Source organism: Tachysurus fulvidraco, chromosome 25, assembly GCF_022655615.1.
Source record: "Tachysurus fulvidraco isolate hzauxx_2018 chromosome 25, HZAU_PFXX_2.0, whole genome shotgun sequence".
Classification (NCBI taxonomy): Eukaryota; Metazoa; Chordata; class Actinopteri; order Siluriformes; family Bagridae; genus Tachysurus; species Tachysurus fulvidraco.
This window is the reverse complement of record NC_062542.1, coordinates 5,194,324-5,207,351: the sequence shown is the minus strand read 5'-3', so window position 1 is coordinate 5,207,351 and position 13,028 is coordinate 5,194,324. Positions and strand designations below refer to the sequence as shown.

The following is a 13,028-nucleotide window of genomic DNA, read 5'->3' as shown; positions in this document are numbered from 1 at the left end:
ATTTGAAGTTCTACATTTAGTCATATAAGGGTGGACATACTGTACACCACCTGATCTTAGACTAGTGATCTGCTGGATGGTTAGAAAGTGAGTCTATTGAAATATAAAATTGAGTTAAATATAAGCAAACAATCAGAGAATATCCACTGGGTCAAGATATTGGTTTATAGATTAGTGAGGATCAAATGTCCCCATACATTCAGGAATATCAGATATATCAGAATATCAGTTTTGACTTTGTGGGGACATCTGGCCGGTCCCAATCAGTGTGTATATTTAAAAAGCTAAAAAGGGTGTAGCAGGGGTTGGTGTTGTTTGGTTTTATGTGTATTTGAAAAAAACTTACTGCATTCCATGGCAAGTGGACAACGCCACAAAGGACTCTGGAATATCTCGTACCTTTCCATGGTAGTAACAGTGCTCCCCACCCTGAGAGAAAAACACACACACACACACGCACACACACACACACACACACACACACACACAATAATTATAAACACGTTCTGTCATTTGTCTCAAAATTTTTCTCAGTGAAACATTCTGCATGATTTAAGATAACCGTTTTAGTTCCGACATATTATTACCGTAACTGATGTCAGTTTTGTTCTGTTTCAACTTCAATTTCATGTGGATGATAATAATATTCATTATGCAGTCCTCATGTTGTAGCATTTTGCTAATGGAAACATTCATGTCACTGATGAGGTCCTGTGGCATAATTATGCGAACACGCACGTACAAACAAACAACCTGGCCACGTTGCTAAGGAACTGAATGGCAGGCAATTCATCAGGACACACAAACATACACACACAAGTTCCTTGCTGGAATTAAGAGTCTGTCTCTGCATACTAATCAGCAGCACAAACTCAAGCCACATACCAAGAGACACCGATAGCCTGCGAATGTTGTATAGAATAATAAATGCAAAACTATATAACCCCATAATAAATAACCCCATTCACCTTTTTTTTGGAAGGTAACATTTATAAGAATGCTGCATTTTATAACATAAAGCTCAATATGTGCTGCATTTTAGACCACTGCCTATCATAGAATTTGTTTTTAAACTATGTAGGAGGGACAAGAGATGTCAGGCCTCGTGATAAGATGTGAGTCAATTAAAGCATCAGAATGAAAGAAAATGTGTTGTTTGTTGGTGTCACATGGGCTGATTGGAGTCTTTCTGAAAATGAGATTCTAAACATCCAGCGAGCAGCAATTCTGTGGGCAGAAAAACACCAGAGAGTTTAGAAGAAAAAGCCTAGACATATTGGAGCTGATAGGAAGGCTATGATAGCTTGAGGGCAATCCCTTTTCTCAGCAACGTGTTCCAGGCATTCCTATGTTAGCAGGAGTCCAGGGTTCATGCTGTAGGAAGGATAACCAGGCTCCTTGAAGCAGTTCAACTTAAGAGATGTTCCTCAACATCTGAATACTCTGTCTGGAAAACATGTCTGTGCTACAGTATTACGGGACTTTTTCAGGGTGTCCTTACAGAACGCATCATTGTTTTATTTATGAATGCCCATGCGACTTAAAAGCACTTTTGTGTATCGATCTGGATAAGGGCGTCTTCCAAATGCCGGAAATGTACATGAAAATGTATAGCTTTAATCATCACTCTTTACAAACGTGGTGAGCAGAAAAGCATCTCACGATTTGAGGAGGATGAGCTAGAACAGCAGGAGATCAGATCGATCGGGTTCAACTCCCATTCGCTCACACGATAACAAGAAGCTGAAACTACACTGTAACTGTTTCTGTAGCTTAGAAAAACATCGGCTGATCTTTTCCTCATCTAATCCAGGTTAGGTGAGCATGTACACCGCACACTGTAGCCTCAGATTCCTAAACTTTGCTGACTCCCAGTGAGACACCTTCCATATATATCCATATATATTAAACAAACCTTACACAACGTGTCAAAATATCAATATATGCACTTGGGGAATGCATTGTTACTATGAAAACAAGAAGATATGGCAATACTGTAATACTAATATATATTACTAATACTATACAACACTAATATTACTAAAAAACAAAACTTCGACCAATCAGATTCAAGAAGTAATACAATTCTATAATAAAAGCGAATGGTTAATTCTTATTGAGTGTGTCTGTGTATACTGCTGAGACAGTCTCTTATTTTAGTGGATACTTGACAATACGATACATAATATGCTGACGGTACACACAGATTAATATGCGCATGAGTTATAGTGTGTGTGTGTGTGTGTGTGTGTGTGTGTGTGTGTGTGTGTGTGTGTGTGTGTGTGTGTGTGTGTGTGTGAGTATGATTTACAGAAATGCTTCTCGGCATAAGTGCTTGGCCACCAATTGGACTTGGGGGCTCTCTCTCTCTCTCTCTCTCTCTCTCTCTCTCTCTCTCTCTCTCTCTCTCTCTCTCTCTCTCTCTCCTTTCTCCCTGTGGACCTCCTGCAGTATTTTCCAGGCAGATCGATTTAACACACATGCTCTTTCTGCCTCTCTGTCCATTAATTCATGTCTGTATTGACCTTATATTGTCACAACAGCCTTTAACATTTTTTTTATTCCTCAATATTTTATGTCTGTATTTTCTCTGTTTTTCCCCAAACCACATGCAGGAAAATCCTCCTTAGAGTCCTAACTGGTTAAAGTGCTACAAGCTGACTCTCTCACAACGTCTCGAATTCTCTCTATCTCTCTCTCACACAAACACACACAAACACACACACGCCTTCTTCTCTCCGACTCATTCTTCCCCTCTTTCAGTCCTGAAGGGTGAGGACTTGGCTCGGAGTCAGGCTTCCAGACTAATGTCCCAGCATGCACCAGTGCCATGCTCGGATGCACAGAGATTTAGGGATGTCACACACACTCGTATCTGCATACACACCAAACACACTGCTAAAAGCAACTATCTATTAAGAGAGACATATGATTTATATTGTATTGTCTTACATGCAGAAGCAGGAAGTGACAATCATGGATTGCATATAAACAGGAAATGAGAAAGTGAGACAGAGAGAGGGGAGGAAGGAAGGATGGAGGACAGCTAAATATACCTACATCTCTGCTCTAGAATTCAGTTACTTCTTCTCTCTCAGAGCTCGCATTTCCCAAGCTGAGCCTCTGGCTTTGTCTCTCACTACACACGCTTACACTCATTCACTGTCAATGTCAATTTCTCTTCCATTCCTTTTCACGGAATGGTTTATTGACCCGTTTGGTGTTAATGTTATTGATGATATCACATTCAAAATACTCCGTACTCCGTAATAATCATGAAATGAAGCAGAGTTCCTTAAATTCCTTCTGGCTTGAGAAAGTGTCTCCAGATGGATATTCCGGCTTGTCATACTATAATTAATCAGAGACGCACACACACACACACACACACACACACACACACACACACACACACACACACACACACACACACACACACACACACACACACACACACACACACACACACACACTCAGGAGAGAATGAGGGTGTCAGTCCCAGAATGTATAAGTAGGACAGTGTGAACCAGTCTTCAGTGTGTGTTATATGTGTATCTGTGTGGGTGGGGACAAGCGATGTACCTGTTCTGGGATGTATGCATCATCTCAGTCTGTCTGAGACCAAATTCCTGCTCCGTTTGAATTTCATACCCATTTAGGCCATGATTTACTAAAAGCAACTTGATGACACCAACAAAAATATGCACTCTCATTCAGTCTGATGTAATAACACTCTGAATCATGTATTCCTTATCAGCGAAATGTCACTTCTTGTTATTGTGTTTGCTTTAATTACTTTACAATTTGGGCTGTTTCTACAAAAAAGTACACATTTGTAAGCAAATGGATTTGGATTGTTTTATACCACAGTGTGTTTTATAAGTCCTGTTAAGATGCATAAATTAATGCTAACACGTTATTGCTTCTTATTGCTACAGTAACAAAGAATACACCGATCCTCGTATGATGGATGTTTAATATAATCTAGGATGATTAATAATAATAATAATAATAATAATAATAATAATAATAATAAGTACACTGCCATACTGCCTTGTCTTCAGAATGGAAATCGACTTAAATTTCTAGGAATATATTAGAAGTAGGGTTAATATATTAGTTATTAGTTGGCGGGGGGCACTGTGACTTAGTGGTTAGCACGTTTGCCTCACACCTCCAGGGTTGGGGGTTCGATTCCTGCCACCGTCCTGTGTGTGTGGAGTTTGCATGTTCTCCCCGAGCCTCGGGGGTTTCCTCCGGGTTCACCGGTTTCCTCCCCCGGTCCAAAGACATGCATGGTAGGTTGATTGGCATCTCTGGAAAATTGTCCGTAGTGTGTGAGTGTGTGAGTGAATGAGAGTGTGTGTGTGCCCTGTGATGGGTTAGCACTCTGTCCAGGGTGTATCCTGCCTCGATGCCCGATGACGCCTGAGATAGGCACAGGCTCCCCGTGACCCGAGGTAGTTCGGATAAGCGGTAGAAAATGAATGAATGAATGAATGAATGAATGATTATTAGTAAGCTCGAAAAAACAGAAATGCTTATGAAAATCTATCAATTCTTAATGCCCCAAGTGTCTACTTTAATATGAGCTATTAACTAACCACCACTGTGGAGTGTGGAATGGACAAATCCATGTTTTGGTAAGGAGAACATCTTTTGCTCAGTTCAACATGTGTGCATTCTGACATGCTTTTCTGCTCAGCATGGCTGTAACGAGTGGTGCTTTGAGTCACAGTAGCAGTGAGTCACAATCGCATCAACAAGCAGTTCCTCCTGCACAACTGCCACTCACCGGATGGTTTAATGTACTGTATGTAGCACTCTACAGGTGTGAAACCTCATTTTAATCCCTTTCAGAAAAACTCACAATCAGGCACAGCAACCAGGTCAGAGTCACTGTCAGTGTCACTAAGAGCACATTTTCCCCCATTGCTGATGATTAATTTGAAGATTTACTCTTTATGCTCTAATTATGTATGATTGCCTGACTGGGTTATTGCACAATTGAGCAGGTGCACATTATATTATTAAAGTGTGTGTATGAGCATCTTTAGAATCGTATACTCTGTAGATAGATAGATAGATAGATAGATAGATAGATAGATAGATAGATAGATAGATAGATAGATAGATAGATAGATAGATAGATAGATAGATAGATAGATAGATAGCATGGTAACTTACCTTGCTGATGAACGATTTCCCATCCTCTGATATATGCCTCTCCACATACTTTGATGACAGCAGGTCACTGTGGAAAAAAAGCAAAAAAAGAAACAGTATTAATGGAAAAGCGAACTGTTACTCAAATGGGACGTTTGCGCTAAAGTAGCTGCTTTAATTAAATATTTTAACTATTAAATATTATTTTTTTTGAGTCCTGAATACAAGCTCAGTCAATTACAGGCTAAAAAAAAAAGCTCTGGCTTAAACTCAAAACAAGATTTCATGCATTCGTACGGATTCAGTAACTTTTAGCGAGGGGAAGGTATTGGGTGGAAAAGCAGAAGCAGGCTGCGGTGAAGGACGCGCTAGTTTGTGTGCGTAATAAGCAAGAGCTCCATAAGGAGTTCACTCAGATACAAATCTGGGACGGGCCATAATGTACTGTAATGTACACACCCACACCCACACACACACACGCACAGGTTTGTATATAACTGCATGTTGAGCCTACACTCACAGTGAGCAAAATCCCCATGTGGATTCATACATGAACACACACACACACTCTTACTCACACACACACACACACACACACACACACACACACACACACATACACACACACACACACACACACACACACACACACACTAACCAGCTCTGAATCTAGGGCAGGTGATCCACATTAAAAGTAAAAGCCCATCACACTCACAGTGCTCTATGTACACTCTGTTCTCATTCATACTTGTGAACTGATATTTTGTGTGTGTGTGTGTGTGTGTGTGTGTGTGTGTGTGTGTGTGTGTGTGTGTGTGTGTGTGTGTGTGTGTGTGTGTGTGAGAGAGAGAGAGAGAGAGAGAGAGAGAGAGAGAGAGAGAGAGAGAGAGAGAGAGAGAGAGAGAGAGAGAGAGAGAGCTCGAGAGAGAGCTCATGTATTTAGTCTTTAGTTAGCTGGATTGAGTAAATGATGTGTCTTAATCTTATCCATAATCTTAATAAAACATATGCATCTGTCTTATTCATTATAAACATACTGCATCATGAACTGTGAAGTATAAAAAGATTTATTATATATTTCTTTAGTATATAAAGAAATTTTTTCACCGTTTATTTGCCAGGCTTGGGTGAGTCTTTGCCTATTGTAGCTTCAGATTCCTGATCTCAGGTGATAGGCCTGGAATCTGATGTGGCCTGCTGTTGTAATGAGTGTTTATTTAAGTTATCGTACCCTTGCACATTGCTCTGTCCATTCCATTCTGCCCAAATTAATAAAAGAAATATTCCTTATTGCATGTGCTTCCTGCAAATATGTCTGCAATTGTGTTTTAAGGGCAAACACCCATATCCCCCATATTCAGAGCAAATTTTTTTTATCCCATTTTAGACAACTGAGCGTTAAGAGCCTTGCTCAATGGCCCAACAGTAACACCTTCTGATCAGTATATATATATATATATATATACGTATATGTATATGCTCTGTTCTTTGTGTGTCAATATACTGGGATTATTCCTGTCAGGTCGAGGACAACGTTCCTTTAATTTCTTGTAGCACCACTTACACTGAACAGGCTCAATTACATGAACAGTGCATACATAACAATAGTGCATGATAGAAAGGGGATAGGCAGGCATTAGGAAGAGATTAGGATGTTAGATCCTGGTCTGGGTAGGTCCTGACCCACTACTTACACTCTCTGTGATTGATGAGGGAGTTAGAGAGAGCTTAATGCTCACGGCAGGATCACCGGCGGCCACCAAAGTGCACATTAACTAGCTTTAATGACTTAGCACAACATCGATGGCCACCACAGGCTAATGCCGCACTTATACACACAACCACACACACACACACACACACACACACACACACACAGAGTTACACATATACAAGGCTTTGTATTGCTTGCATTATTTCTTTAGAATTAATTGAATAACTTGAACGTATACGCTACACTGTACTGATCACGGAGAATGTGATACACAAACACTGACGTCATCTAAAATCCATCACTGTGTCACTTCCATGCAATAACAATGCCAACCCGTTTAATGGGTTATGAGTTGCATGGATCTTTCCTCTCAGCTGTGCTCAGTGAAGACTCAGTGAAGACTCTTTTTTTTTTTTTCAGCCATCTTTACTCAGCTGTGTTTTTTTTCTGGTCTCATACTGCAAAACTGACGAAGATCAGGTCCTGTTTTTATATCGTTTTTAAAAAGAGGGGATGTAATTTTAACACCCCTGATGAGTCTGTGTGCCATTTTAACACCCCTGTGTGCCATTGTTTTGAGGTCTGCAACTAGGACCGATTCTGGGCTTGTTTGACAAGAAAGGTTTGCTTTTCCTTCCACACCATGAATCTATTGAGATACACACTAGAGTCATCATTTGTTGGTTTTTCACCCTTTGAAACTTTCAATCAGAGTAAAACGTTTTGGATACGTGTCATCTCATCAATCATGCAAGAATACCAGCAAACATGAAGCCATTCTTGTATAAGGTTTTTATCCAAGCAGGCTAAATAATCGAGATGTGTGTTTTTTCTCTACGTTCTCAGTTCTGCAGTTGCTTACAATGCAAACTCTGTGTGTGTGTGTGTGTGTGTGTGTGTGTGTGTGTGTGTGTGTGTGTGTGTGTGTGTGTGTGTGTGTGTGTGTGTGTGTGTGTGTGACAATAAACATAAGTGTCAGCACTGCAGGGCTGTGAAGTGGCTGATAATCACACATTAGCATATAAATGCGATTTCATCATACATGAGCTATCTTATGACCCTAAAATCTATGAATCAATATGGCCGAGGCATAAATGTGCCAACAGAGGAAAAGGAAAACACTGTCAGTACTTTTTTTATATATGTATACATGCGTGATGGCTGAGATTCGAGAGAAAAAAGACAGCTAACAAATACATGATCAAGTGAATCGATTATAAACCTGTGATCAATACAATCAATCATGAAAAGTATTTTATCAATATGTCAAATCTTCCAGATTTTGTTATCATTCTTTACGTTTACACGAAGGTTATTCTATAGCAGCTGAGCTGAGAGTGACCCTCGTGTTTAACGATAGACCCGAGTCAGCTAACTGAACTATCTTGCTCCATGAGATCAGCAAGATGGAGCTGTGAACAATTTAACCTGGACATTGTAGTCAATGCAGAAGTTAGCATGCAGTCAGAGTAGCTAGAAAAACATGATGTATAGTTAATATTTAATATTTAGTTTGTGAGTTATATAAGGGATTGGATATTTCCATTTAATTTAATTTAAAATAATTCATTTAATTCCATTTAATTGGAAGAATTTCCATTTATGCTAACAAACAGCTAACAAGCTATCGTGTTTTCTGGCTGAACAAAATGGCAAACAAACTGCAGTATAGTATAGTTAGATTTTTTTTTTAAAAATTATTATTATTAGGATATAAAGGAAAAATACAAGATTCCTTTAATCAGCTGCCTCCAGAGATGACATTTAGTTAAAATGCTCCAAGAACAATATCAGTATTATGCAGCCATATTTCCCTTATCGATAGTGTTAAATGCTTTAGTATAAATAAATAAATAAATAAATAAATAAATAAATAAATAAATAAATAAATACGAACTGAAATGAAAGAACCTTAAGATGGAAGAGAGAAAACAGTTAAAGAGCAAAGAGAGAGTGAAAGGGCAGAGATGGTGATAGAAGGATGTGATAAGGATGTGGGAAGGTGTTTGTGTGTGTGTGTGTGTGTGTGTGTGTGTGTGTGTGTGTGTGTGACACACACAGAGAGAGAGAGAGAGAGAGAGAGAGAGAGAGAGAGAGAGAGAGAGAGAGAGACAGAGACAGAGACAGAGACAGAGAGATGAAGAGGGCAAAAGTGAAAACATTATGGATCGTTGTGTCCAGCACGTCCCACAGACGCCCCTTCAGATTGCGATCAGGGGAATTTGAAGGCCAAGTCAGGCTTTTTGTCCTGTTCCTCAAACCATTTATGAACATTTTTTGCTGTGTGGCTGCAGAAAAATTCCACTGGCATTGGGGAATGCGGTTGCAATGAAAGTTTGAGCTTGGTCTGTAACAATAAATTCAAGGACCCAAGGTTTCCCAGAAGAACATTGCCCAGAGCATCATGCTTCCTCCTCTGGCTTGCCTTCTTCCCATAATGTATCCTAGTGGCTTCACTTCCCCAGGTAAATTAGGCCATGATGTAAGAGAAAACACAATTCCTCAGACCAGGCCACCTTCTGTTATTGCTCCAAGGTCCAGTTCTGGTGCTCACATGCCCCTTGTAGGTGCTTTTAGTGGTGGTCAGGGATCAGCATGGGCACTCTGACTGCTCTATTCACAGCAATCGCTGATACTTTGTGTCTTCTCCAATTTGTGCTACTGTGGCTCTTCTGCAGGATCTGAGCGGATGGGCTGGCCTTCATTCCACACGCATATTAATGTGCCTTTGGCACTTTTGACCCTGTCTCTGGCTCATCGATGGTCTTTCCTGGACACTGCATCCCGGAAACATCCCACAAGACCTGCTGTGTTGGAGATCCTCTTATCCAGTCATCTAATGCCCCTTTTCCACCGAGGCAGTTCGAGTGCTGGTTCGGAGCCAGAGCCTAATTTAGAACCAGTTCTTTCTGTTTCGACAGCCAAAGCACCGGCTCCGAACCAGGAAAAGTGGTTCTTAAGTAGCACCGATACGTGGCTGGTCTAGACTTAAGAACCGCTTGAGTTAGGGGCTGTGGGCGGGTTACTGTTAGCGCATTTGATAATGCACCTTGAGTATACTAATGTTTAATACACTTTTACTTTTTTTTTTACTTTTACCGCAATATGATACATTATCAGCACACATGATAGTAGGTAGCTACATGCTAAGGCTAAATTTTTTTCTGTGTTAACGATAAAATAACGTTATGTACTTTATCAATTACAACCTCCGTTTATACAGATTACACGGAGCTGCACGTACACGTTTTATTCACCGCGTTTGAATGCCAATGTAGGTTCACAAAGCCATGAGCATTAACAGTAAAGCAACATCCGCCATTGTTGTTGTGTTTGTGTTTGCCGCTGCTGCGCTAACTTTGCTGGGACACATGACACATATACAGTGACGTCACACTCGGCTCTGTGATGGCTCTCTAGCCGGTGGAAAGGCAAACCGGTTCTTAGAAGGTTCGCCAGTGGAACCAACTTTGAACCAGCACTAGCGCTAGCTCTGATCCAGCACCCGGTTCTTTCCGGTGGAAAAGAGGCATATGTCAAATCCTTACGCTTGCCCATTTTTCCTGTTCCCAACACAACAACTGACAGTTCAGACCTGACTGTTTGCTTGCTGCCTAATACAGTCCACCCCTTGACAGCTGCCACTGTAAAGAGATAATCAATAATATTCACATCATCTGTCAGTGTTAGGGCTGGTAGTTGTGTTGTGGCCCTTCAAAAAGGGGGCACATCTAGTATTCCATCAACCTTCTAGTGTACCCTAAACAAACCCATGAGTAGATCAACCGTCTATCTCGCTCACAGTCTGTGAGAAGAACCGTAATTCTATGAGGATTTTGACTGTCATTCTACTGAAAACAAACATATACGTATTATCTTACATCTGATCACATTTTGTGATCTGTGGTCTGTATTCAAGATGCTCACATATAAATTTATTAGACAAAGTGTGATATCCAGGTCACTGTGTGTGTGTGTGTGTGTGTGTGTGTGTGTGTGTGTGTGTGTGTGTGTGTGTGTGTGTGTGTGTAGGTTTGGTGAAAGACTGATTTTGGTTTTTATAATTGCTCTGGGATTTGCATAATTTATAGGGGACATGTGACAAGTCTGTCACATCCCCCCCTCCTCACACACACACACACACACACACACACACACACACACACACACACACACACACACACACACACACACACACACACACACACCAAGCACACCAAGCACACACAGTCTCAACCACAATTCCTGTCTACACCTCCTATTCGAATTGCAGGTTTTGTGTAAGGAATTGCATTTGTGTAAGGAATCAAATAGCCAAATCGAGATGTCGTAGGTTTCTAACCTCTCGCTGGAAAATAATACCTAGTGCTGTATTACAAGTGAGTAGTAATTATGGGGTGTGCAACCAGGTTATTTTAAGGTTTATAATGATTTGTTCCATTTTTCTCTGTAAAGCCGCACAGACAAAGAACTGAGGTTTAATTCACGAATCTGAATCTAGGCAAAAGAAGTCGAGACCCTGGGACTGATTTACCCCAGCAGCTGTTTATACCATTTATTTACCAGTGGCTGACATCATGATGATGAAAACCTACGATTAAAACTTTACTGTTTAAATAAACGTAACATTCCAGTAAATGTTACAGAACACAGACTAATCGAATCAGCGACACGTTCATATTGACCCTTCTTCTTACAGATAGAGTGCTTGGATTGTAGCGTGAGCTACACTGGTGGTGACGGTGCACACGAAACAGCACGGCAGGGTTCGGGTTACTCACTGCATTACCGCACCAAAGCATCATCAGCTAATGATCAGGTGCTTCAGGAGTTGATTAGCGGGTATCAGACTGTGGGGAAAAACACTCAGCTGAAGTGTTATCACCTCTTATGACTAGCGTGATAATGCTGTTACGTAAGTGTGCTCAACAAGCGTGCATCTGAGGCTTAGCATTTTTCTGTCTGTAGAAATTCATTCAATTATTTAAAAAAAAAAAATAAACTAAACAAATTCAGCACATCAAACACAAGGAGAGTATGAAGGAGGTGTGGCCATGTTGTCAGTCTCTATAAAGGAAGCGTGGCCTCTGTGTCTGTAAGTCTCTATAAAGGTGGTGTGGCCTCTCTTCCTGTCAGTCTCTATAAAGGAGGTGTGGCCTCATTGAAAGTCTCTATAAAGGTGGTGTGGCCTCTCTTCCTGTCAGTCTCTATAAAGGAGGTGTGGCCTCATTGAAAGTCTCTATAAAGGAGGTGTGGCCTCATTGAAAGTCTCTATAAAAGAGGTGTGGCCTCTCTTCCTGTCATTCTCTACAAAAGGAGGTGTGGCCTCATTGAAAGTCTCTATAAAAGAGGTGTGGCCTCTCTTTCTGTCATTCTCTACAAAAGGAGGTGTGGCCTCATTGAAAGTCTCTATAAAGGAGGTGTGGCCTCATTGAAGGTCTCTATAAAGGAGGTGTGGGCTCATTGCCTGTCAGTCCAAGTAAAAGAAATCTGAAAATCTTCCAAATCTTTAAAGCTAAATTTTCAATAATAAATTATGCCTATGCAAATTAATTAACATATATTCCATTTTATCATGTATATATTCATTCAAAACAACTCTCACTGGAAAAGATGGCCGCTCTTAATCCATCATTCGCATGTCAGATCATCGTTACAGACATTAACAACAAACTCTCACCTTACACTGTATAATAATGAGTTACATGAGAGTTACAATGAGTAGCGGAATGAGTCATAATGCTATGTACTGTAGACAATTTAGACTTGGGTGTTTTTCCGACAGCCTTTCCTTTTTTTACACGATAACATGCGTAATACATATTGATGTCATGACTCTAATTAGCTATTATTATTTACATCCCACTGTATCTCGATTAAAGCCATCCTAAAGCTACAACACCATCCTACAAAGGTGACGTTAAACAGGACAACACATACCGTAGGGTACATGCATTTGGATGTGAGTATGTGTCTGCATGTGTGTACGTGTGTATATGACATAGTGCTGTGTGAGATGAACAGTTTAGCTCTGTGATTTTGCTGTACAATTTTAAATGCCTGCAGCGCATTACAGTATCATCCGGCCTCCAGAGAGCACGCAAACTGCAGTCTCAGCAAGCAACAAATCTGGCTGTACCGTTATACG

General features: G+C 40.5%; 1 protein-coding gene across 3 annotated transcripts in view; it reads right to left on the bottom strand.

The window, feature by feature from the left end:
- The window catches only part of adam22 (ADAM metallopeptidase domain 22), a 68,331-nt gene that overhangs the window by 38,127 nt on the left and 17,176 nt on the right, over positions 1-13,028 (bottom strand). For all 3 annotated transcript variants that reach the window (XM_027171277.2, XM_027171290.2, XM_027171284.2), the window contains exons 4-5: positions 5,188-5,254; positions 347-429 (exon numbers count right to left, since the gene is read on the bottom strand). In XM_027171277.2, the coding sequence (XP_027027078.1) occupies positions 347-429; positions 5,188-5,254 (150 nt within the window). The remainder of the gene's footprint in view (positions 1-346; positions 430-5,187; positions 5,255-13,028) is intronic.